Source organism: Lampetra planeri, unplaced genomic scaffold, assembly GCF_965212315.1.
Source record: "Lampetra planeri unplaced genomic scaffold, kcLamPlan1.2.h2 scaffold_512, whole genome shotgun sequence".
NCBI classification, from domain to species: Eukaryota; Metazoa; Chordata; class Hyperoartia; order Petromyzontiformes; family Petromyzontidae; genus Lampetra; species Lampetra planeri.
In genome coordinates, this window is record NW_027615335.1 from 780 (window position 1) to 26,803 (window position 26,024).

The 26,024-nt window shown below is 44.6% G+C and overlaps 2 protein-coding genes across 3 annotated transcripts; both read left to right on the forward strand.

Annotated features, from left to right (window-relative positions):
* Positions 1-1,351: 1,351 nt before the first annotated feature.
* On the forward strand, positions 1,352-4,209 carry LOC144741336 (tricarboxylate transport protein B, mitochondrial-like; the record flags this gene model as incomplete). The annotated part of the gene is given in 9 exon segments (XM_078623918.1): positions 1,352-1,507; positions 1,800-1,899; positions 2,003-2,141; positions 2,967-3,051; positions 3,125-3,229; positions 3,291-3,362; positions 3,365-3,405; positions 3,951-4,024; positions 4,095-4,209. Coding segments are annotated over 9 exon segments (887 nt in total), but the record flags the coding sequence as incomplete, so codon positions are not given.
* A 1,233-nt stretch (positions 4,210-5,442) lies between these two features.
* Positions 5,443-25,425, forward strand: PI4KA (phosphatidylinositol 4-kinase alpha). Of its 2 annotated transcripts, none has more exons than XM_078623916.1 (54): positions 5,443-5,544; positions 6,110-6,226; positions 6,316-6,409; positions 6,494-6,582; positions 6,660-6,732; positions 7,206-7,468; positions 7,542-7,608; positions 8,318-8,466; positions 8,892-8,957; positions 9,039-9,135; positions 9,216-9,407; positions 9,486-9,586; positions 10,231-10,360; positions 11,079-11,208; positions 11,275-11,370; positions 11,446-11,629; positions 11,712-11,812; positions 12,107-12,275; positions 12,480-12,530; positions 12,610-12,718; positions 12,804-12,940; positions 13,179-13,312; positions 13,387-13,469; positions 13,541-13,611; positions 14,312-14,436; positions 14,511-14,592; positions 14,682-14,765; positions 15,216-15,305; positions 15,377-15,500; positions 15,565-15,668; positions 16,120-16,276; positions 16,357-16,484; positions 16,757-16,915; positions 16,991-17,142; positions 17,283-17,390; positions 17,462-17,589; positions 19,070-19,225; positions 19,632-19,711; positions 19,788-19,987; positions 20,449-20,536; positions 20,610-20,777; positions 21,563-21,616; positions 21,691-21,811; positions 21,887-22,016; positions 22,101-22,171; positions 22,250-22,322; positions 22,398-22,578; positions 22,652-22,756; positions 23,296-23,421; positions 23,494-23,614; positions 24,099-24,258; positions 24,343-24,432; positions 25,212-25,295; positions 25,374-25,425. In XM_078623916.1, the coding sequence occupies exons 1-54, from the start codon at positions 5,443-5,445 to the stop codon at positions 25,423-25,425; spliced, it is 6,306 nt and encodes a 2,101-aa protein (XP_078480042.1). The 2 variants fall into 2 exon arrangements, with proteins under 2 accessions (XP_078480042.1, XP_078480043.1); XM_078623917.1 differs by having other exon boundaries at positions 15,377-15,496; positions 15,576-15,668.
* Positions 25,426-26,024: the final 599 nt, after the last annotated feature.

Here is a 26,024-nt window from a genome sequence, read left to right on the forward strand (position 1 = left end):
AAGCACATTCCTGAACGTCCACACGTCGGCAGAAGGTTCAACTCAGGAGGATTTTTCATCCAATCGTCAGTTGATCAGTCATCTGCCTGAAATCTGCCCGAGACATGAAGATTAGGAGATATACAGTATGTTGGAAAGTAAAGGCTGATTAAGATTATTAGTGAATCGGTTCACGCAGAAACAAAAACTGAAACATTGTTGTTATATTCCGTGAGTGTTCAGACCCTTAGCGACTAGCGACAAATCTAGTGACTTTTCCCTCGTGTTTTGGAGACTGATGTGGAAACACATATTATTCTGCAGTGACTGGAGAACTGGGTTAACAAATCTTTTGAACTTATCATTTTACTGAACAGATTCTACTGATTCAGTACACCTAAAATAAATGTTTTGCCTGAATGTTTAATCTGAATGGAACGCAACCGCTGAATAAACTCTGCTGATTCTCATAAGATACAAGCTGCTTTGATTCAACTCTGATCTAAAGTAAAAAACAAACAAAGACGATATGAGCAGGAGAACATAGGACAACAGTCCTCCTCTAGCATCTGACGGCGTTTCAGCTCGACCTGATCGACTGGTTCTGTCTTTTCCCAGCTGAGCAGCAGGATGCCATGCAGGTACGACGGGACATTTGTGTTTGTGACTCAAATCGTGGGGTTTCAAACCCGGAGGGAACGTCTGTGTGTGTCCTAACTGCTGCAAGGGTTTGCTTTGGTTCCGTTTGACGTCTGTGAGGAAACATCTGAATGTGCATGAGCATGATTTCATTCAAACTCTCTTTTTCCTGCCTCTGAGGTTGTTTTTGTGTTTGTTTGTTTTTGCGTCACACCTGAACAAGCCTCAGCTACGGTTAATAAAGTGCAGAAGAAGAAGAAGCACTGGTAGGACAGTTGGTCAAACTTACACAGAAGTTAGTGGACGGAGTCAGGACTCGTTTGTTCTGCTGCTGTGTGTGTGTGTGTGGTGTGTGTGCACCCTAAAAGCTACTCACACCCCCTGACATGGAGTTTGGCCAAAGGGGAGGACCCTCAGCTGACCACACGTTCATCAGCTGAGCCAATCAGCTGCCAGCGCCTGTTTGCTGCTCAACTGCAGCTGGATGTGTTGAAACAGTTTTAAGGTGGAACCCACAGGGAACTGAAACTTTGTGCTAATGTGTGTGATATACATGACTTAAAAATATTTATATCTCCAATCAGTTATCAACCCTCATGGATTATCATTATTATTCCAGGAAAAAATAAAGCAAAGGAACATAAAAGACATAAAATCTACGGAAGTCTAACTGTGCGAAAATAGTAATATACTCAAATTAGTTGATAATTAAAAATATTTTTTTTGTGTGCAGTTAATATTTTTTGGTCACTTTGTGCCGTGTCGTCTCCCACTGTTTCAGGTGGGATCGCAGGAGGCATTGAGATCTGCATCACCTTCCCCACAGAGTACGTGAAGACTCAGCTGCAGTTGGACGAGAAGGCCAACCCGCCCAAATACAAAGGCATCGGTGAGTCCACGCGGCCGCCATGTTGGTGTCCACACCAACGGTCGATGTTGATGGAGCCGCTGCTTCAGAGAACCGATGCAGCACGTGCCTTTAGATTCCCTGAAGCTGAACTCATCTTTGTTTTTATTTGCACGTTATTCTGTCATTTGAAAATGCCTGATAGCTGAAGGATTTAATTAAAAAAATGTGTGTGTATTTGAGTTCCACCGTTGTGCTTGTCCATTGTCGTTACAAGCTGTTTGTCCCTTTGAACAGCTCTGCTGAATTGTGTGTATGTGTGTGTGTGTCGTAGTGGACTGCGTGAAGCAGACGGTGAATGGTCATGGCATCAGGGGTCTGTACCGAGGCCTCAGCTCGCTGCTCTACGGCTCCATACCCAAAGCAGCTGTCAGGTACTGCGCACACACACTGCGTTCCTCTTCCAGTGGCTCATAACGGACCAATCGAGATTTCGTTTTGGGTTTATTGATTTCAATGCACTGGATCGTCCTCCAGGTTCGGCGTCTTTGAGTTCCTCAGTAATAAGATGCGGGACGAGAGCGGTAAACTCGACAGCAAGCGAGGGTTCTTCTGTGGCCTTGGCGCCGGCGTGGCCGAGGCCGTGGTGGTCGTGTGTCCCATGGAGACGGTCAAGGTACATGTGACGTAACGTCAGTCAATTCAATCCAGTCACACTTGAATTTTGAATAAAATAACAGTGCAGAACACAGTGGACCAAAGTGACGAACAGAAGAATAAAGAAGATTGTCAAAAAGTGGGAGGAGGTTAAACCAGTAGGAGCGCTGCAAAAACTCAAAATCTTACCAAGAATATTTGTCTTTCTAGACAAAATGTCTCATTTGTAGCCATAAAATCTCTTATGCTTAGAATAAGACACATCACCTGAAAAACTGAAAAACGTGTTTTCAGACATTTTCACTTGATTCAAGCCAATCTGCCAGTGGAGCAAGATTTCGGATTGTAATAAGATAAAAATAGAGTAGAATAGGATAGAATAGAAAGTATTTTCTTCAGTGAGGAAATTTACATGTTACAGCAGCCAAAGAACAAAGGTAAAAAAGAGAAGAGAAGAATTTAAATCAAAGCAAATCTGAAAAAAGAGTTTAACAAGACCAAAACTAAACATATACAACTAGAATTCTTTTTAAAGGAAAGGATCAATAGAAATATAAAAATACCCTTGTCCAGCGAGAATGTGAAAACTTTCCAAAAGCAAGTGACTTTTTGGTAGTGATGTATCTTATTTTAAGTGTAAAGAGGTTTTATGACATGAAATGAGACATTTTGATTCAAAGTATGACAAATATTCTTCGTAAGAATTGTTGTCGGAGTTGAATATTTGCAGTGAGGTTTGGTGCTTTGTCCATTGTTGTGACATGCGGAGTCAGCAGCTTCTTGTCTCATTTGAACAGTTTTCGTTGGCAGACTTGAATCACCTCTGTTGTGATGTTTATTGAAGGTGAAATTCATCCACGACCAGACGTCCGCAAACCCCAAGTACAGAGGGTTTTTCCATGGCGTGAGGGAGATCATTCGAACGGAGGGTGAGCAGACGACCTGTGGCTCAGGGAGCGTTTTCCAGTGTGTGTGTGTGTGTGCTGATGATGGTGTGTTCAGGCCTGCGGGGAACATACCAGGGTCTGACGGCCACTGTGCTGAAACAAGGCTCCAACCAGGCCATTCGCTTCTACGTCATGACTTCGCTGAGGAACTGGTACAAAGGTGAGAGAGCGTCTCCGCCGGCGTCCCAGCACGGACTCACTGTTTGTTTGCTCCCACTCAGGCGATGATCCGAACAAAAGCATCAACCCTCTGATCACCGGGCTGTTCGGAGCGTTCGCCGGCGCCGCCAGCGTGTTGGAAACACTCCGCTGGATGTGATCAAAACCAGAATGCAGGTGAATACATCAGAGGAGCAGACCACAGGCCCGTTCCAGAAAACATCAGAGAGAAACCAGAGCTGCTCGACCCTCAAATCAAATGAAAAATAAAAGGTTTTTCAAAAAGAGGTGAAAGAGTTAGACATTCACCAGAAGCTCGTTCCACAAAGCGAAAAACCCTGAGTTTGGGAAAACTGCAGAGTTTTCCCTTCTGTTTATAAATAAACTGCCTGAAAACATCTTTAAAAAACATCTTCAAACTTTCATGTTTGAAAATGAAGAAAATGTGACCATTTCCTCATTTCAAGTTTAACAAACTGTTTTAACTAAACTTGCTTTCTGGAACAAACCTCTGGTGTTTATAGTTTAGTTATTTATTACACAAATTTAGTGAAATTAGTTATTAGATATTAGATGTTATGAGATAATATTTTATTATATAAGAGTATTTTTATAATGCTGTATTTTACATGTTCATAAAAGAAGAAATAATACAGATTCTGTTGTGTGTGTGTGTGTGTGTGTGTCTGTCTGTCTGTCTGTCTGTCTGTGTGTGTCATCAGGGTCTGGATGCACACAAGTACAAGAGCACCTTGGACTGCGCTGTGAAGATCATGAAGCATGAGGGGCCGATGGCGTGAGTTTCTAGCTGTGTTTGCTCGCCTCCTGCCCATGTTCGTCCTCTGACGCTCGTTGTTCGTCCTCAGGTTCTACAAAGGTACGGTGCCTCGGCTGGGGCGGGTGTGTATGGACGTGGCCATTGTCTTCATCATCTATGAGGAGGTTGTCAAGGTTCTCAACATGGTTTGGAAGACTGACTGAAAATGATGACTTGCTTCAACGCAAGCAGGAGTTTTAGGACTCGTTCGTATCCACGGGTCTGAACTTATTTCTGCTTCTACCTCGAGCTTACTTGCAGAAAAGGAAAACAAAATTAAAAAAGAACAGGAGCAAAATGTAAGGATGTTAGTTCAACGCACAGTTTTCATGAGATGCTTTGTGACTTCTCTGACATTCTAGAAGAGAGAAGTTACTGAAGAAAAAGAGGGATAGTGTGAGGGGAAATGCGTGCTTTAAATCAGAGAGGAACCAATGACCAACCCAATTGAATGTGAATCCAATGCTACTAATGAAGAAATTATACTTGAAAATGTCAGATGACACCACAGATCAAACATTGTAAAGCCCCTTTATACTTGAAAGTATTTAGAAAAAATTCGTGGACTGTCGCTAATGCGCACAGTTACATTCATAACTAGATGCCTTATTATTAACTTTTTTTTATGCTTCATAACTAGAGAATTTTATTTTACAGAATTTTATTTTGAATTTTATTTCCACATTTTCTCACTTTCAGTGCTTTAGGTATTTTTTAAAGATGTTTTAAAGTACTACACTGATGCTATAGAACGTGTTGGTGTGATTCATTTTCAGATCTTTTGAGATTAAGAATGATTTAATATTTTTGTCACTGCAGACTTTACTCTCACACTTGAGCCAGAGATCTTCAGCTCCAAATTTCTAATTGTACATATAGTCTGAAGTGATTGCAACCGTTAGCTGTGATTGTTTAAATGCCTCTGCCGGTGCCTTAAATCTCATTCCATGGCGGGCAGGTGCTTTACGACAACATGTTTTTTAACTATGCCGCGTTCATGGCCTTAGCTCATGTTCTGTTTCAATGTGCCAACGTGTTCAGAGTGTAGAGAAATGCTGCAGTGTAAGATTATAAAAGTGGCATGTTTACATGAAATGCAGTTATTTTTTTGCTTGTTAGGCGTCTGTGACCTTTCCCCCTTCAACCTGAAGTCTGTTTAAATATATTAACAGTTTTCAGCTGTTGAACACAGCATTGTGCCTTCAGTGTCATTAACTCTAATGTACACAAATAAAACGTTGCCTCACACTGCTGCTGACATTCATTTGTGTTTTCACACTTTGACCTTCTTTCGCGTTTTGTGGGACCTTTCGCTCGCCGTAGTTGTCAGCGGATTTTGGCTCTGCCGGCCAAAACACAGAAGATGTGTGTGTAGCAGTGTTATTCCATCTATAAACATGTCTCTTCCTGGGGGAGAAGGCAGCCGAGGGTTCTACTTCAGCACCGTGCTGTCGTTAGCTCGGTCTCTGGCCGCGCACCAGCACGCACCGATCGACAAGGTAACGGTTAGCTAGCAATGCTAACACCTGTCAAAGTCTGACGTTAGGGGCCCTCAGTCCTTCGTTTATCCGCAGGTGAAGTGGCTATCAGGAGCCCGAACACAGTAACCATAACCACGAGTTTGTGAATGTGTGATTGTAACTGCTCATCATGAGAATGAGCGGTTTTAATGTCTCATGTCCATCTGAGGTTTTTGCTAGTTACGCATGCTAACGTCGATTAGCTATACGTAACCTGTTACCTAGGTCATACCCCATACGTCTATCTATCTGTCTGTAATAGACGTCAGTATTAAACCGTCGTTTGACCATTTATGTCATGTTAACACAACTTTGGCACTTGTTATTGTTCCAAACGTTTAATCGTAAATTTGTAAACCTAAATCTGTTTTGACCGTTTTCATTGTCAGCCAGGTTTGTTTGATCAACACCAAATCACAGGAGATTCTCTCTCAGATGGAAACTGTTGGAAACTGTTGGATCAGTGTGTCAGCAATGCAAACAGGGACACTTCGATTTAAATCCAGGTTGTCTTCGAAACCCGGTTTTTTCACTCTTTCCACAGGTCCAGAAGATACAATGCATGTGTCCCGTGGACCTGAGAGGAGTCTTTCAGCTGGACGAGCGGAGGAGAGACGCCGTCATTGCACTCGGTGTCTTTCTAGTGGAATCGAAACTGCAGGTGAAACACTTACCTGCTTCGCTTGTTGTTGTTTTGTGCTGTTGGTGAATGAATGGGATGTTTTCAATGACGGGTTATTTCCGTTGCAGCATAAAGATGCCATTGTCCCGTATCTTCTTGGATTGCTGAAAGGACTTCCTAAAGTCCAATGGATTGAAGAAAGCTCAAAACGCAAAGGTGGAGGTGAGGACACGAATGAATGAAAAAAATGCCCTTGTTCACTCAGTATTTTTATTCTCTCGTCTATTTACTTTTGAAAACCCGCAGAGACACTTCCTGTTGCAGAGAACTTCAGCTTTTGCCTGGTAACTCTTCTGTCAGACGTTACCCAGCGAGATGAGACCTTACGAGCACAGGTGTGTGTGTTTTGTTTAAAGAATATTCAGTGTTATCTTGCTGAGATGTGCAGTTGATGATGCAACTCATCTGTCAGATCCTGGAAGCCGTCATGGACATCATGCAGGTCCTGCAGGACATGTGCAAGAACCCAGAGGCTCATGATAAAGGTGTAGTACCTTTATGCAAAGGCTTACTGCAAAAACTCATGATCTTACCAAGAATATTTCTCTTACTTCTAATCAAAATGTCTCATTTCTAGCCATAAAGTCTATTTACACTTAGTCTATTACAATCACATCAACTGAAAAAGTAAAAAGTTGTTTGACATTTTTCACTTGTTTCAAGCACATTTTCACATGAAATACGCAGAGAAATCTGTAATATGTATAATGATAATAGTAATAATAATAATTACTCCACTGGCAGATTTTTCTACTTTAAGTGAAAATTTGCTTGAAACAGGAAAAAAAGTCTAAAAGCAAGTTACTTTTTCTGTTGTGTCCTACGTTAAATGTAAAGTCTAGAACTAGAAATGAGACATTTTGATTACAAATAAGACAGATATTCTTGGTAAGAGTTTGAATTTCTTTTCGAACTGCCACGTGTTATTACTTGCACCTTCTCCACCCTCTTTGTTTAGAGTACCTGTGCAGGTACACAGTGCCCACCCTGCTTGGCATGGCCCGAGCGTTTGGCCGATACAGTAACACGGATGAGCCGCTCCTGTCCAAGCTGTTCCCTCGCCCGGTTGCTCCTGCGCTGGCCACAGCCGATGACAGTGACACAGGGCGCCGGCGGTCCTTCAATGATTTCCGCTCTATCCTGCCCAGCTCCCTTCTCACCGTGTGTCAGGCGGACACCCTGAGGCGGAAAGGCTCGTCGTTATCCAGCGTGGCGCAGCAGGTAGGAGGGAGGATGATGAGCGTGAAGCTGTTAGAAGGTACAGGATTTGTTTCACCTGCGTGTGTGTTCTCAGGCCAGTCCGGAGAGGACTGGGCTCACCCCCAGCTCACCAGCTGGACCATCGGCGCAGTACTTTGAAGGTAAGAACTGTGTTTTTACTGTTTTCTATTGTTTTGCAACGCACCATTAGTCTGGTCCAAGTCATGTGACTCAAGTCCAGGTCAGTGATGGGCCAAACCGTTCTATTAGGTGTACTGAATCATTAGAATCGGTTCAGTGAAAAGATTCTTTCACCAAATCGTTCAGTGTGACTGCCGGCAACGTTGCTAAGTTGGCAACACTGTTTCTGTGCATGTTGCTTTTCAGTGAGTGATTCATGTCAGTTGACTTGTTTGCAGGGAACAAACCACAAATCAGGTTCACCCACAGCAGTTCACTGCGACAGTCAGCTCAACTGTGAAAAACGTCTTGAAAAATGGATCTTTTCTGTACAGTACAGCTCACCCCAAAGATGAATTATGTATGCACCATTTGTAATTTTTTGTACCGTTTGCACCGTGTTTTCAGAGGTCTGTAATTTCATCTATGTTGTATATCACTCATATACAGTATGTTTGACAGTGGAGTTGACTTTAAAGGGACAACATTACTCCAGGTCGGCCTGCTTGCTTTGGCGGGGGTTGTTGGCAGTAGCAGCGGCTAATGTGCTACTTTTTCCTCCAGCAGCTACAGATGTCAGATGTCTCCTACAGTTCCCTCTCGAGCCGAAGGAGTTCTTCAGTCATGTTTCACATGCTGTGCAATGCTGATAAGTGGAATGACCCTTTTAACACCTGTTTTCCTATTTAGGCTCCTACCTCCCTGATGGCAGCGCAGTCGATCCGGACTACTACTTCTCCACCATCAGCTCCAGCTTCTCTGTTTCGCCTCTGTTCACTGGCAGCAGTTCAGGAGAGTTTCACGTCCCTTTGGACATGCTGCGACAGCTCCTCCACATGGTCAGCACAGCGACTTGCTGCTTAACCCTTCAACACTTCACCCAATCACCCCTGGCTCTCATCATATTTGTGCCAGCATATTTGGTTTGCACTATTAGAAAGCTGAGAAGTGTCACTCGGTTCCTCTACCTGGTGTGAAGAAGGAGCTAGGAGTAAACGTCCATTGGTTCCTGAACGTTAAGAAATTACACTTCACATCCAGGTTGCTGTCATTAAGGCAATGACTCGCCAGTGTCTGGCAACAGAGCAGATGAAATTACAAGTGACACTTCTCAGCTTTCAGGAACCGTTTTCTGACAGCGCAAATAGTGACGCAATTTCGGTTCGCCAATGTAAGCTAGCATCATGTTAGCAGCATGTAGCTCTGGGGATACCATCGGTTTTTCAAGGGTTAACAATACTGAAAAATGCAGTTTCTTTGACAGGTGGAGCAGTTTGTCTCTGAAACCTTTTTAAAATCTCTGGATGAAAGTCTGTCAGAACTTGTAGAGGTAAGACTCAGTTTTTATGTTGAAGTTTGTCTCTTTTTTTTTGTTAAATCGCTTTATTCTTGTAATTTTGTTTCCTTCCAGTTGAATCCTGGTCTTCAGCTGCACTACAAAACCTTCAGCGATCCTCTGTACGTCGCCATATTCAAAATGCTGAGAGACACATTGTACAATCTGAAAGGTGATGGGTCCTTTGTCGATTTACTCCACGAGTCCTTCCTCCTCCGAAAGTTAATGCTGTGTCTTTTCCCCACTCACCAGACCTCCACACAGACTTTGTGAAGGACGTTCACGACTTTGTGCTGGAGCAGTTCAGCAGCAGCCAGTCGGAGCTGCAGCGGATCCTCCATGACGTGGAGTACCTCCAGAGCGAGCTGAGCCCGCTCAAACTGCGCTGCCAAGCCAACGCCGCCTGCGTGGACCTCATGGTCTGGGCGGTGACCGAGGAGCAGGGTGAGACCTTGTTTGGTGGCTGAAAACAGTCACCTGAGTTTCCCCAGGTTACGCCAAAGTAAGTTTTGTCTCCACCAGGAGCTGAGAACCTTTGCACCAAACTGTCGGAGAAGCTTCAGTCCAAGACGTCTAGTAAAGTCATCATCGCTCACATGCCGCTGCTCATCTGCTGCTTGCAGGTATTTTATATTAATACTGTAATATGATCAATAGATAGATAGTTCTGATGAACAATCTTCACTCAGGTCAGTATGTTGTGTTTCACATGAGAGAGATTTTACCTATTTAACACCAACCATGTTCCTGGCAGTACCATATTATATACTAGTACCATATAGTACCATATTTTGCAACTATTTGCGCTATCAGAAGATGGTGCCTGAAAGCTGAGGCGTTTTCTGATAGCGCTAATTAAGTCTTGGGGCGCCCCACCCCACAGGAGTTGGGCCCATGGTGGTCATGGCTTCGAGGAACTGTGGTGGGCGTCCCTTATTTTCATATCTGAAAGGTGGCAAACCTAGCACTAATAGTCCCATAATTACTCGAAAGTATGCTAGCACAAACGTATTGGTAGGGATACTGTCAGTGTTAAAGGGTTAAATCAAACTCTAACCTTTTGACTGTGGATCAGAGGTTTTACGGAATGGTCAGTACAACAACAAGAACCTGTGTGTGTGTGTGTGTGTGTGTGTGTGTGTGTGTGTGTGTGTGTGTGTGTGTGTGTGTGTGTGTGTGTGTGTGTGTGTGTGTGTGTGTGTGTGTGTGTGTGTGTGTGTGTGTGTGTGTGTGTGTGTGTGTGTCTCTGTGGTTTGTTTTTTTTCAGGGTTTGGGCCGTCTGTGCGAGCGCTTTCCTGTGGTGGCTCACTCCGTCACCATGTCGCTGAGAGACTTCCTGGTGGTTCCCTCTCCTGTGCTGGTGAAGCTGTACAAATACCACAGCCAGTACACTCCAGGTAAAACACACACACACACACACACACAGCTATAATATTTTAGGGTTTAAAGCAGAGGTGTCAAACTCCAGTCCTCAAGGGGCACATATCCTGTAGGTTTTAGGTTTTGCTCCTACAGGCCTGATTCCAATCAGCAACTTGTCACCAGGCCTCACCAGACCTTCACAGAGACTGATTCAGGTGAGGTAGGAGCAGGGTGACATCAAAAACCTGCAGGATATACGGCCCTCCAGGACCACAGTTTGACACCCCTGGTATAAAGTATAGCTTTCTATTTTGAAAAATGTACCAGTGTACCTAAATGTGCACTAAATTATAACACAGCAAACTCGCAAATGTTAGCTGCTAAGCTAATTTTAGCAAGGAAGAGAAGCAATGGCCCTCTTAGGACTCTGATGCATTGCAAAATCTTACAAAGAATATCCATTCATTCTCATCAAAATGTTTCATTTAAAGTTTTAATAGTATAGAATATTTCACTTATTTCAAATCGAAATGCTTGAAACAAGTGAAAATTGTCTAAAAAACAAGTTACTTTTTCAGGTGGCATGTCTAATTTTAAGTGTGAAGACATTTTATGGTTTGGAATGAGACATTTTGACGATAAAAAGATAAAAAAAGATGACTATTCTTTTTTTTAATTTTGAGTCTTTGCAGTGTAGCAAGCATTAAATACTTTGCTAGCAAACGTTTTTACGCTTTGATCGTTTCTTAGCAGGTGGTGGTGACATAAAGATCCATGTGACCAACGAACACTCTCAGTCCACGCTCAACACCCATTCCAGCAAGAAGAACCAGCCCTCCATGTACGAACAGCTGCGAGACATCTCCATCGACAACATCTGCAGGTGAGTCAAGCCACACACACACACACACCAACCAACATCAATCGAACGTCCTCCCTCCGTCCTCAGGTGCCTGAAAGCAGGACTGACCATGGATAACGTCATTGTGGAAGCTTTTCTCGCCAGCCTGTCCAACCGTCTCTACATCTATCAGGAAAATGATAAGTGAGTCACACACCGGAGCCAAACGTCTTCACTTCACAGATGAGCGCTGAAAGAAACTCCTCTTCTCCTCCTCAGGGACGCTCATTTAATCCCAGACCACACCATCCGAGCTCTTGGGCACATCGCCGTGGCCTTGCGGGATACTCCCAGAGTCATGGAGCCAATCCTGCAGATCCTCCAGCAGAAGTTCTGCCAGCCTCCATCACAGCTGGACGTTCTCATCATCGACCAGCTGGGCTGCATGGTCATCACCGGCAATGTGAGTCTCACTCCTCTTTGTCTGTCCCAAGCTGCCTTTTCCTGCTGGTTTAATGCTCCGGCTCTTCTGTTTTTCCCTGCAGCAATACATCTACCAGGAAGTGTGGAACCTGTTTCAGCAGATCAGCGTGAAGGCAAGCTCCATGGTGTATTCCACCAAAGACTACAAGGACCACGGATACAGGTTCAGTCAAGTCCTATCTGTTCTCTATGATCCTTCAGCGCAAGAGAAAGAGAACATTTTGATCCTTTGAAGTAATTTTCCTTCAGCTGTTAAATCTTCGATCAGATTTTCCATCCAGCAGAGGTTGGTGGTTTTGGCCGTTATTCTGGCGATGTTTTCTGTGTGTGTGTGTGTGTGTGTGTGTGTGTGTGTGTGTGTGTGTGTGTGTGTGTGTGTGTGTGTGTGTGTGTGTGTGTGTGTGTGTGTGTTTGTCAAGCTGTCCGTGGGTCTCACTGTCCCCTCCTCTCCGTGCAGACACTGCTCCCTGGCTGTGATCAATGCTCTGGGTAACATTGCGGCAAACCTGCAGGCTGAACAGATGGTGGACGAGCTGCTGGTCAACCTGCTGGAGCTCTTTGTGCAACTGGGCTTAGAGGGGAAGAGAGCCAGTGAGAGGGCATCAGATAAAGGCCCGGCTCTGAAGGTACCACACTCATTTTATTTTATTTTATGTTTATGCAGTATTTTATATTGATTTTTACAATAATATTTTATTCTAATCATTTAATTTGTACTGGGTGTCTTGACAGATTGCATTTTGTTTATTTATTGCAATTGGTTTGTTTTGTTCTGTAAGTTTGCTTGTAGTTGGTCACATTAAAAAAAAAAAAAAAATGTGTGTGTGCAGGCATCAAGCAGCGCCGGAAACCTTGGGGTCCTAATTCCGGTCATCGCAGTGGTACGTCATGTCAGGGTGTAGAAACACAGGTGTATTTGCTGTGTATGTTCTACATGAATCTGCTCCCATTCCTCTGCAGCTGACCAACAGGTTACCGCCCATCAAGGAGGCAAAGCCTCGTCTGCAGAAGCTCTTCAGGGACTTCTGGCTCTACTCTGTGGTCATGGGGTTTGCTGTGGAAGGCTCTGGTAGCAAACCACTGTCTGATTTATTCCTTCACAGGAGCGTGACCTGAGCAGATGGCGTTCATTTTCTCTCTGTTAACCTCTGCAGGTCTGTGGCCGGACGAGTGGTATGAAGGTGTGTGTGAGATTGCCACCAAGTCGCCGCTGCTGACGTTTCCCAGTGGAGAACCTCTGCGCTCTGAGCTGCAGTACAACTCAGCCCTGAAGAACGACACAGTCACTCCCGTACGAGACCGAACATCACAGAACACACGAGTGCAGTGCCTCACTATGGGACACGCCCCCACCCACACCACCCCCCTCTTACGTTCTAGAAAAAAAAGTAACAATAAAAACTCATTAGTATTAGTATATTAGTAAAATTAAAAATTGTTTGTATTTAAATACCAACAAAAGCTGTGACAATAAAAACAAAAACATACTGATATATTTAGGCTTCATCGGCTTCACTGTTGAATTTCAGGCGGAGCTGAACGACCTGCGCAGCACCATCATCAACCTGCTGGACCCACCCCCCGAGGTGGCGGCGCTCATTAACAAACTGGACTTCGCCATGTCCACATATCTTCTGTCGGTTTACCGGCTGGAGTACATGAGGTAACAGGACGTCTGCGGCATATGCCGGATGTGGAACGAGCCTGAGCTGAGAGGTTTATCTGATGTCCTGTCAGGATGCTGCGGTCGCTGGACTCCGATCGCTTCCAGGTCATGTTCCGGTACTTTGAGGACAGAGCGATCCAGAAGGATAAATCGGGTGAGGAGATGATAGAAACCTTTGGCTTGTTGCTGGTTTGTCGGTACTTACGTCAGATATATTCCTCCCAGGTATGATGCAGTGTGTGATCGCCGTCAGCGACAAAGTCTTTGAAGTCTTCCTGCAAATGATGGCTGATAAAGTACGAGAGACATCCTCACTTTGACACTGATCTCTGCCTTCTACTTTTCCACAACACGGTTCCAACACGACTCGGCTATTTTTGTGTTTCCATCAGGGATAGAACCTGGTACCTGCTACACTTTTTGATTCTTCTTCCAGTGAGGTTCCAAGCAAGCTGAGCTGCTACTTAAACATCTACACTGCAAAAATTCTGCTCAGACAACAATTCTTACTATTTCTCTTATTTCTAATCAAAATGTCTCATTTCTAGTCATGAAAGATCTTTACACTCAAAATAAGACACGTCACCTGAAAAAGTCACTTGTTTTTAGACATTTTTCACTTGTTTCAAGCAAATTTTCACTTGCAAAAAAAATCTGCCATGTTTTTCCCTGTTCCACTGGCAGGGTTTTTAAATGGAAATTTGAAAACAAGTGACAATTGTCTAAAAACAATGTCATCAGGTGATGTGTCTTATTTTAATTGAAAAGAGATTTTTTTTAACTAGTACTCAGACAATTTGATTAGAAATAAGAGAAATATTCTTCGTAAGGTTTAGAATTTTTGCAGTGTACCAGGGTCCCGCTTCATTTCCTGGCTGAAATTAGCTTAGCAGCTAACACTAGCTAATTTCATGAGTTACAATGTAGGAGCCGAGTAGACCTGGAACTGTGAAAAGCATCGTATGTTCTGCTAACTGTCGTCATCTGTATTTGCAGGCGAAGACCAAAGCTCATGAGGAGGAGCTGGAACGCCATGCTCAGTTTCTTCTGGTCAACTTCAACCACATCCACAAGAGGATTCGCAGGGTCGCAGACAAGTACTTATCCGGCCTGGCTGAAACGTGAGCGCTGCACATTCACCTTGCTGACTCCTCGCATCAGAAACGAGTTTGATCACAACAGACTATTTCAACAGCTTCCCGCACTTGCTGTGGAGCGGCCGTGTGCTGAAGACGATGTTAGACATCCTACAGACGTTGTCGCTGTCGCTGAGCGCAGTAAGTCCCAGCGTGTCCCAGCGTGGCTGGATTCTTGTCTCTGTTGCCACGGGCAACGTTAACGGGGGTTGATGATGCGTGTGTTGCAGGACATTCACAAAGACCAACCTTATTACGACATTCCCGACACGCCGTACAGAATCACTGTCCCAGATACATGTGAAGCCAGAGAGGTTTGTTCATTTCAGTCAGTTCAAAGTTCATTTCTCGTTTATTCATCACTGGGTGAAACATTTATCTCAAACTGCTTGAGCCCCATTTATGCTGAACTGATGTTGTGACCTACGGAGGGTCCTACACCACAGTCTTCTGCATCTGTCTGTCTCGTAGCTCTGCGTTAGATCTTGCCACCATGTTTTTTTTTTCAGGTTATCTGTGTTTTCTTTGTTTATTTTAAGCGATAGCAACTGAAAGTGAGTGGGTTTTGTTACCACACTAACAACAGCAAGATCGACATCATTTTACACCCACATTTTCTGTCAAAAGTCCCCGACAACATTTATACATGTGCTGCACTACTATTGGTGTAATTTGTCACACACACAGTAACGATAACTTACTGTTAACGCTGATGTCGTCCTGGTGGACGACGTGGTAAAAGCATGTGTGTGTGATACATCCAGAGTATTGTCAAGGACTTTGCTGCTCGCTGCGGGGAGATCCTGAAGGAGGCGATGAAATGGGCTCCTTCTGTGACAAAATCCCACCTACAGGTGATGTCATTCAGCTGCAAATACCTGAATGAAATACAGAATGAACTGAATTGTAGCATTTTATTTTACAGGAGTATCTGAACAAACATCAGAACTGGGTGTCTGGTCTCTCCCAGCACACGGGTCTGGCCATGGCCACGGAGAGCATCCTGCACTTTGCTGGCTACAACCGGCAGAGCACTACACTGGGGGTGGGTCAGCTGACCGGTTTAAAACAACATGTTGTCTACGTGTTCCATCATATTCACGTGCTCTGTGTCATTCCCTCAGTCCACTCAGCTGACCGAGCGTCCGGCCTGCGTGAAGAAGGACTACTCCAACTTCATGGCCTCGCTCAACCTGAGGAACAGATACGCTGGAGAGGTGAAACACCCGACCTTACAGTTCTTTTAGGTGGACTGAATCAGTAGAGTCCCTTCAGTAAAGAGAGTCGGTCAAAAGATTCATTCACCGAATCGTTCATCGCGTATCAATATGCAGTTAGCTCCTCCACTCAGTACTTTTGCTGCGCAATATCACTTTCAGTGTAAGTTTCATTTGCAGTGTAAGTTTCGTTTTCCGTCAGTGATTTGTGTCAGTCGGCTCATTTGCAGGATTTGAACCAGGTTGACCTGCAGCAGTTCACTCAGCTGAGCTGTGAACTGAACATATCTTTTCACTAAGTTATTCAGTACAGTTCATACACCCAAATTATTTATTCCTTGAAATGAATCATTTGCCAACTAGACGACACTACCTAATGTTGAGTGAATGTGGGCTGAGTAGAGTGTCTGGTGCAGGTCCGCTTAGATGGTGAAACGACTCTGTTCTGTAGGTATCGGGTATGATCCACTTCGCCCAGGCAGTGCGGGGGCAGTCGGACCTGGGCCGGCTGATGATCAAGCAGATGGGGGAGGCTCTGGACTCTGCTCAGCCAGAGGTGTTCACAGAAGCCATGTTCAAATTAGCCGCTCTCCTCATCAGCACCAAAGGTTTGTCTTGTCGTCTCAGCTAGCTGCTTGGTCCCTTTCAGTCTGAGAGTTTTTGCTTACTGTCTTGCTGGCGTCTGCAGACTGCGACCCTCTGCTCCTGCATCACCTCTGCTGGTCGCCGCTCAAGATGTTCACAGAACACGGCATGGAGACGGCCATCGCCTGCTGGGAATGGCTGCTGGCGGCTCGTGCTGGACTGGAAGTCCCGGTAATTTATTTTGTAATGTAAACCTTTAACACCAGCATCGTCCCCATTTGTGCGAGGAAACTGTGTACTTAGTGCCGTAATTACTTGTGAAGTCCAACTTCTCAACTTTCAGTCACAGTGGTATCTTACCGTATATAATACATCGCATACTACACAGTACTCACAGTACGCAGTATGCTAGCGCAAATGTGTCAGCAGCGATAGCTGTGGTGTTAAAGGGACAACCTGTTCCTTGTATTTTATACAATCTGTCTCCCATGTGTTTTGCTCAGTTCATGCGAGAGATGGCGGGGGCATGGCACATGACTGTGGAGCTGAAGATGGGCTTGTTCTCAGACGCTCAGGTGGAGGCCGATCCTCTGGCAGCGTCAGAGGAGAGTCAGCCGGTTCCCTGCCCCCCGGATGTGACCCCCCACCACATCTGGATCGAGGTGCGACCGAAGAAACATTCACTGATTTCATGGATTTTTTTTTAATCTCATCACTCTTTCTCATTCGTCCTTCAGTTTCTGGTGCAGAGGTTTGAGATAGCCAAGTACTCCAGTGCGGATCAAGTGGAGATCTTTGGCAGTTTGCTCCAGCGCTCAATGTCTCTCAATGTGGGCGGGGCTAATAGCAGCCTCAACCGCCATGTCGCTGCCATCGGACCTCGCTTCAGGTCGTAGTTTGATTCTATTTATAGAATATTGAATTGCTATGGGCAATACAGTGTTGTCCTGTGTCCTTGAACTGTCTGTCCTTGGACCCTCTGTCCTCATAGTCAATAACTTTTAGCGCTGCGCCTTGACCTCGTTTCAGGCTGCTGACCCTCGGTTTGGCTCTTCTCCATTCCGATGTTGTCACCAACGCAACCGTACGAAATGTGCTCAGAGAGAAGATCTATTCCACAGCCTTTGATTACTTCAGGTACTCACACACATACACACACGACCTGTAAAAGCAAACTTATCTCAGCGTCTGTCCCCTCCCGCCTCCAGCATGCCTCCAAAGTGTCCCACACAAGGCGACAAGCGTCTGCGCGAGGACATCAGCATCATGATCCGTTTCTATGCCAGCATCCTGTCCGACAAGAAGTACTTGGCCGCGTGCCACTTGGTCCCACCTGGTGAGCTTGGTACTACCCCGACCCCGAGCACGCTCTCTGCCGGGATATTTGGATCGCTTATCGTGTCCAGCACTTCTCCGATTTCAATCTTAAGTAAGCCAGAGGCGGTGGAGGTCGGCCTGCGCTGCGGCAGGAGCATGCTGTTCACGCCCGGCAAATTTGACGCTTGTTCCGCTCCTCCTCGCCCTTCTGCTAATAGATCATGGAAATCTATCAGTCAAATCTACTTTCTCAACTCTTAATCCCATTCAGTCAAACTCACTGAGGAAAAGCGCAAATTTGTCGGATGCGTTAAGATGCATGACTACTCATCATGTCAGCCCCCCTCCCACCCACCAAACACTACAAATGGAACAATGTTTCTCCCCCTCTGTAAATCCCCTCCTCTTCATTCCTGATGACTCAAAAGAAGTCATTCTCATGCCCATCAAAACACCACAGGTAGACAAGTCGTCCAGCCACACAGATCTGGATCAACTGACTGACTACACTGGAAATCGTCTAAGAGTATTGGTCTTACTTCTCCTCTAAATGTCTCATATCTAGTGAAAAAAATCCCTTTGCACTTATAAGACACATCACCTGAGAAAGTAACTTTGTTTTAGACAATTTTCACCTGTTTGAAGCAAATATTCTATTCGAAAAACTAGAATAATTTACCAGTGGATGTGTTTTATTTTAGGTGATTTAATAACTGGAAATGAGACGTTTTGATGAGAAATAAGATAAATAAACTTTGTAAGATTCTGAGTTTTTGCAGTAAAAGCCCAATTTATATTTGTCCAATCGACCAGTTGTCCAATACTTATGGCGTCGGGTCCACATCGATGCTTTGCCTACAGCGTAGGGTACAACGTAGCACGACGTCACCTCTATGTAACTAGTATGTAACTAGTCGTCACAGCTACATTGGACCTCCACAGACGACAACAAGTGTGATGGGACTGACAGCATCACGTGACTTTCGCAGCTCCCAGAGCGTGATTTCCATGTTTGCCAAGAAAATAGAAGCAACCAAAAGACAATTTTTGACCAAAAAACTGAACGGACAAGAGGACGACCTTATTGGCGTTACTGTGGTTATAAAATCCACCCACTTTCAGTTGCTATTGCTTGATGGAAACAAAAAAAGCACAGATAACCGGGAAAAAAAATAAAAGATGGCAGCAAGACTGAGCGCAGAGCTATGCAGGCAGACACTCAGGATAGTGTAGGTATGATGTAGGGTCCACATCAGTTCAACGCAGAAGCATAAATAGGGCTTAACATCTGACCCAGGATCAGTTTTCAGACCATGACACATCACCCGCAGAGGACTAGCTGCTCATCTTGCTCCGTAACGCCGCCCTCATCCTCAGTCATAGTGTTTATGTGTTCATAATACTGACCGATGTGTGTCAAAGTTTTTCTGATCAGTTTGGTGATGGTGTGTGTCTGTGTGGGTATCACCAACATTCTTTGTGTGCTCATGTGGACTCAGATAACCAGGACCCGTCGTTGAACAGCCTGTCGGTGATGAATGCCGCAGACCTCAGGAGCAGCGTGGACTCCAGCTCACGCTCGCAGCAGAGCGGCCAGGGATGGATCAACACCTACCCATTGTCCAGTGGCATGTCCACTGCCTCCAAGAAGTCAGGTATGTGTCCCAGAGTAGATGCTGCCTCTAGTGGAAATACACTACAAAAACTCAAAATCCTACCAAGAACATCTGTCTCATTTCTAATCAGAATTTCTCATTTCTAGACATAAAATGTCTTCACAATTTTAAAAAAAAAAAGACATCTTTTGAAAAAGTAACTTGTTTTTAGACATTTTTCACTTGAGTCAAGCGTATTTTCACGAGAAATAAGTAGAAAAATTTGCTAGTAGAGCAAGATTTTTTTGCATGTAATAACTTGCTAATAATAATGTATTAATTTCATATAGCGCTTCTTTGGACACTCAAAGATGCTTTGCTTTGGATTCCAGGAGATAACTGTTATACTGTTACACTAATAAAATCTGTCTGAATTGTCTCGGGGGTTGGACTCCTTCTTCTCCAGGCACATCGAAGAAGAGCAACAGAGGGACACAGCTTCACAAATACTACATGAAGCGCAGGACCCTGCTGCTAGCATTACTGGTGAGCGTGGAAGGATTCCTCTCTCAGACCTCTCAAGCCTCTGCAGCACTGACTGTGCCCCCCGCCCCACCCACAGGCCAGTGAGATTGAGCGTCTCACCACGTGGTACAACCCGCTCTCCACCCAGGAGCTGGCCATTGCCACGGAGCAGTCGGTGGAGACCAGCATCGCCAACTGGAGGTCCAAGTACATCAGCCTGACGGAGAAACAGTGGAAAGACAACGTCAACCTGGCCTGGAACATTGCACCTTACCTGGCCATGCAGTTACCAACAAGGTCGTTCAAGAACTGCATGCTAGCCCTGTTACTTTGACGGTATAGCTGAAGATACAGTCACGCTAGCATACTTTGGTGTACCGGAATTACCTGACTATGTACACAGAAAACGGTTCGGTTACTGAAAGCTGAGAAGTTGCACTTCACATCCAAGTTGCTGTCATTACGGTAATTACTCTCCGGCTTCTGGCAACAGAGTAAATTGGACTGCTGTAATAACAGCAACATGGCGGTTCTCAACTTTTTAGAACCGATGGATGTTTTCCTCCTTCTCCTAGCCCCTTTTTCACACCAGGTAGAGGAGCCGAGTGATGCTTTCAGGACCACCGTTATCTCAAATAACAATTACAGTGCTTCAAAGTATGCTAAGGTGAATGTAACACTGTGGAAGCTGTCGGTGTTAGAGGGCTAATTAACAAACACATGGCTTTGTCTCTGACGCTGACTTTCCTGTTATCCAGGTTTAAGAATGATGCCATCGTTGCCGAGGTGACCCGGCTGGTGAGGCTGGACCCCGGCGCGGTGAGCGACGTCCCTGAGGCCGTAAAGGTGAGGGCGCTCTCACTTGATTCGCTCTGGGAACACAAACAGAATATGCAAACACTGTACTGTCTCCTCCCAGTTCCTGGTGACGTGGCACACCATTGATGCCGACTCTCCTGAACTGAGCCACATCCTCTGCTGGGCGCCGGCTGACCCGCCCACTGGTCTGTCCTACTTCAGCAGCATGTACCCCCCACACCCGCTCACCGCACAGTACGGAGTGAAGGTGCTACGCTCCTTCCCGCCGGTATGTCACACGCCCATCTCTTCAGATGGGTTGTGCTGCTTCTGCACTGCACAAATTCAACTGAGACAACAATTTGTCAAAACAGGATTTTGCATTCGTAAAGGTTCGTGTGGTCACAGCTGCCTGAAATATCCTCAGGTTAGGGTTAGGGGAAAAGTACATCTCCACCCAATTCTAAAAAGTGGATTGACGGCATGACAAATTTTTCTCTACTTCCGTTCTCGTTTTACTGTGTGAATTACTCTATTGGCGTTTATATATAGGTACCCACATGCCAGGGGTTTTATTGTAGCATCATCTGGTTCAGCTGTATGAATGTGTAGAATGGAAAGGAAATAAAACTTAAATAGAGAAAAAATAAGACAACAGAAGATAAGACTACAAATTATTAATTACTCTTGTTTTCTATCAAAATGTCCAATTTCTAGTAATAATGTGTCTTTATACTTAAGTAAGACACAGCACCTTTCAGGACAATCTTCACTTGCTTCAAGCAAATTTTCACTTCAAAAATTTGTTTTTCTTTGCTTGTAATAAGAAAAAACACTTTTTCTACTTTTTATGAGTGAAAATTAGCTTGAAACCAGTAAAGACTGTCTTAAAAATAAGTTACTTTTTCAGGTGATGTGCCTTTTTTTAAATATAAAGAGATTTAACATTAAAAATATTGATCAAATTAAATAATAACTAATAAGACAAATATTCTGAGTAAGAACCATTGTCTAAGTTGAATTTTTGCTGTGTGCTGCTGCCACTGCCATCTGCTCATCACTGTCTTCTCCCAGGACGCCATCTTGTTCTACATTCCTCAGATCGTTCAGGCTCTTCGTTTCGATAAGGTAAAATAAAACTACAACGATAGTGTTGTTCCTCTTCTCTGGATGTTCACGGTGTGATCTTTTGTCCCGCTCAGATGGGATACGTGCGTGAGTACATCCTGTGGGCGGCACAGAAGTCCCAGCTTCTCGCTCACCAATTCATCTGGAACATGAAGACCAACATATTCATGGATGAAGAAGGTCACCAGAAAGATCGTGAGTACAACGGACATTTGTGTGGCCGTGTGTGTGTGTGTGTACACGCACTAACACTGTGAGTGTGTCCGCCAGCCGACATTGGGGAGCTGCTGGAGCAGATGGTGGAGGAGATCACGGGTTCTCTGTCAGGTCCGGCCAAAGATTTCTACCAGAGGGAGTTTGACTTCTTCAACAAGATCACCAATGTATCGGCCATCATCAAGTCAGTACAGTAGCAGCAGCAACACGCAGCACGTCCCTGACAACATTCACAAACAAAATAAAACTCCATCTCTTGTTCTTTCAGGCCAGTTCCAAAAGGCGATGAGAGAAAACGAGCCTGTCTGAAGGCTCTGTCTGACATCAAAGTTCAGCCAGGTAACAAGACTCACCTGCTCCTCACCTGCTGCTCACCTGTTCCTGTGCTCTGGTTCTGATCCATCATGACCTTTCTAGGCTGTTACCTGCCCAGTAATCCTGAAGCCATCGTCCTGGACATCGATTATAAGTCTGGGACGCCTATGCAGAGGTAAGAACTTCCCCCGCTTGGACCTGTGTCTCTGCCACATACGGTTTTCAGCTTCTGTCTTCTCTGTGGCCTCAGCGCTGCCAAGGCGCCCTACCTGGCCAAGTTCAAGGTGAAGCGCTGCGGCGTGAGCGAGCTGGAGCGGGAAGGTCTCCGCTGCCCCTCAGACTCTCTGGAGGATGGAGAGGAGAACCCAGACGGATCACGGCGGGTCTGCTGGCAGGCCGCCATCTTCAAAGTGGGAGATGACTGCAGACAGGTGAGACGTCCGCCAGCTCGTCACCTGAACGCTGGCAGGAACAAACTCCAACCTCCTCAGTGTTCTCGTGTAGGACATGCTGGCTCTGCAGATCATCGGGCTCTTCAAGAACATTTTTCAGCTGGTTGGCCTGGATCTGTTCGTGTTCCCCTACAGGGTGGTGGCCACCGCCCCAGGGGTGAGATCTTCTCTTGTCCTCCACCAAATTCCATCTGCATTCAAACATAAAACTAGAAAGGCACTCTGAGAGTAGACCTCCACCAGCAGCTAATTTCCTCCAAAATGTGATCTATCTCACCTTAATTCATCTCCATCAGTAGATTCATTGACCCACAAAACATCCCCTGACCATCTGGAAATACACTGATGTCATTTTGAGATCAATTGTCACTGACTAAGTTCACTACTTCTGGACGTAGCTCCAGAACTATTGAAGATCCAACCAATCTGTTTACACTGATTCATCAGACTCTGTTACATTTGCTGAAAATGTCCCTATCTCACAGTGAGTAAGAATCCTTTGACAGATCCCTGGATCCAGAGGTTCCAGAACACGACCAACATTTAATCATCCGGTCCTGATCCGTCATCAACATTTCCTGAACATTTCATTAAAATCGGTTCAGAACTTTTCCAGTTATTTTGCAACTAGACAGACAGACAGAAATGACCTCCTTGGTGGAGGTAACAACATGTCTCCTTCCTTGACCTGCTCAGTGCGGCGTGATTGAGTGCATCCCAGACTGTAAGTCCAGAGACCAGCTGGGCAGACAGACGGACTTCGGCATGTACGATTACTTCCGGAACCAGTACGGCGATGAATCCACGCTGGCGTTCCAGAAGGTGACGAGTCTCCGCAGACGTAACAACAGACTGTGTAAAATGTGCTCCAGTTCTAGCGTTGTCTCTCCACAGGCTCGTTACAACTTCATCCGCAGCATGGCCGCCTACAGCCTCCTGTTGTTCCTGCTGCAGATCAAAGACCGACACAATGGAAACATCATGCTGGACAGCAAAGGTCACCTGATCCACATCGGTACGAGTACAGAAGCCAAAAAACGCCAAAGCCTGATTGATGCTTCTGCGTGAAAAACGACGGTGTAATCATACGCTGTGGCCACGTGGACCTCCATTGGACTGTTTGTGTCATGTGACTTTCCTTGCTCTCCTAGCAGCAATTCTGTGTTTTCCGTGAAAACAATGTTTGAAAGGCGGATTTTTTTTACCGGAAAAGTGAGCGGAACATGATGGCGATGTTGTTGTAGTTGTTGCGGTAACAAGTTCTGCTCACTTTTATTGGCTGTCGCTTGAAGTATACAAATAAAACACACATAACCGCAAAAACGTAATACGGTGGTGAGATTCAATGCAGATGGACGGACACAGTAGTGGAACCACTCACCACGGCGAGGGGTTTGAGCCCGTTCAAAGCAGAAGCATAAATCCAGCTCAGTACGTAACGTCAGGTTACGTGCAGCACACATGAGCAGAACGTACAAAATGGGTTTATTTTTCTCCAGACTTCGGCTTCATGTTCGAGAGCTCTCCTGGCGGGAATCTGGGCTGGGAGCCTGACATCAAGCTCACAGATGAGATGGTGATGATCATGGGTGGCAAGATGGAGGCCACGCCCTTCAAGTGGTTCATGGAGATGTGTGTGCGAGGGTATCTGGCTGTACGGTAAGGAACTGAACGTGTGTCCTATGCTTGACCGAAGGAGGATCGACGACTTTTTAAAATCTGTGTCTCTGTGTGGACGTTCAGACCCTACATGGACGCTGTGGTCTCTCTGGTGACCCTCATGCTGGACACAGGGCTGCCGTGCTTCCGAGGACAAACCATCAAACTCCTGAAGTAAGTTTGATGCCTGTTTTTTTTTTTCTTACTACAAGCAAAAAAATTTGCTTTTCTGTATTTTTTAAGTGAAAAATTGCTTGAAACAAGTGAAAATTTTGTAAAAAGTTCAGGTGAAATAACTTATTTTAAGTGTAAAGGGATTTGACCTTGACCTCCTCCACCTCCTGCTGAAAAATGGTTGCAGCATTTCACCTGCTTCCGAAGTATTGAACACTACTACACTGCAAAAATTTTATAAATATTTATTTATACATATTTATTTATAATATTTATTAAATATTTATCTTATTTCTAATCAAAATGTCTCATTTCTAACCATGAAATGTCTACATTTAAAATAAGACATCACTTGAAAAAGTAACTTGTGTTTAGATAATTGTCACTTGTTTCAGGCACGTTTTTCCACTTGAAATAATCAGAAAAATCTGGCACTAGAGCAAGATTTTTGAAAAAAAAAAAAAAAAAAAACATTTGTCCCACTGTCAGTTTTTTTCCACTTTTTCAAGCTAAAAGTAGTTTGAAACAAGTGAAGATTGTGTAAATACAAGTTACTTTTTCAGGTGATATGTTACTTTAAATATAGAGAGATTTTTTAAACTAGAAAAATAAAGAAATAAGACATATTCTTAGTAAGAATTGTTGTCTTAGTTGAATTTTTCCAGACCATGTTTTGAAACAAACTTGAAGTATGTAAACCAGTAGGAAGTCAGTATGTTCTTGGCAAACATTTGAGTGAGGCTGCGTCTGTTTTTTAAATATTTTTTTGTCTCCATCAGAGGGCGCTTCAATCCTCAGATGAGCGAGAAAGAAGCTGCGGCGTTCATGATCAAAATCATCCAAAGCTGTTTCCTCAGCAGCAGGTACGAAATCACAACATGCTGCAAACAAGTTGTTTCACCCGCAATTTCACTGACACACGCTTTCATCCATTTCCGCAGGAGCAAAACGTACGACATGCTGCAATATTATCAGAACCAGATCCCCTACTGAAGCACTCCAGCTGGATAGAGACAATGAAGTGGGAATATAATCTTAAATTAATCATACAGTTTCTAATGTGCATCAGAGATTTTAAACGAGTCCTTTAATGCCCGAGTTCCGTTCTGAAAACAAGCCATTCCTCGTCCGACCTTGTGATACTTGACGAAACCTTTATGCAATATATATCCTGGTATACTGAAGCTGTGCGTGTGCGTGTGTGTGTGCGTGTGCGCGCGCGTGTGTGCGCGTGTACGTGTGTGTTCCATCAGAACGTCCAGTGTTTCATGTGTCATCATGTTCATGTCCACCTGAAATATAAACGCTGTTAAGCTGCTTTTGAAATATTTTAATGCTGTTATTACTTCTTGACAAAGCCATTTTATTCATTTTCTCTGCTATGGTCACTATGAGCCACCCTGAGATACATGCTGGTTTTATGTTTTATGATTGTGTGTGTGTGCGTGTGCCATTTCTTGACATTCTGGACATGTGCAAAAAAAAAAATCTTTTTATTTCCCACTTTGAGCGTCTGTAAATTTCACCAAGCCACTGATATAGACATGTGTATATACGTATATTTAAAGTTTTTGTGGTTTTTGGCTGATAAG

Bases quoted from the DNA above. Each gene is read 5' to 3' on its own strand.
- PI4KA (XM_078623916.1), top strand. From the start codon at position 5,443: ATGTCTCTTCCTGGGGGAGAAGGCAGCCGAGGGTTCTACTTCAGCACC. The intron at 6,227-6,315 runs GTGAAACACTTA...TTTCCGTTGCAG, and splicing joins TAGTGGAATCGAAACTGCAG to CATAAAGATGCCATTGTCCC. The intron at 9,136-9,215 runs GTGATGGGTCCT...CCCACTCACCAG, and splicing joins CACATTGTACAATCTGAAAG to ACCTCCACACAGACTTTGTG.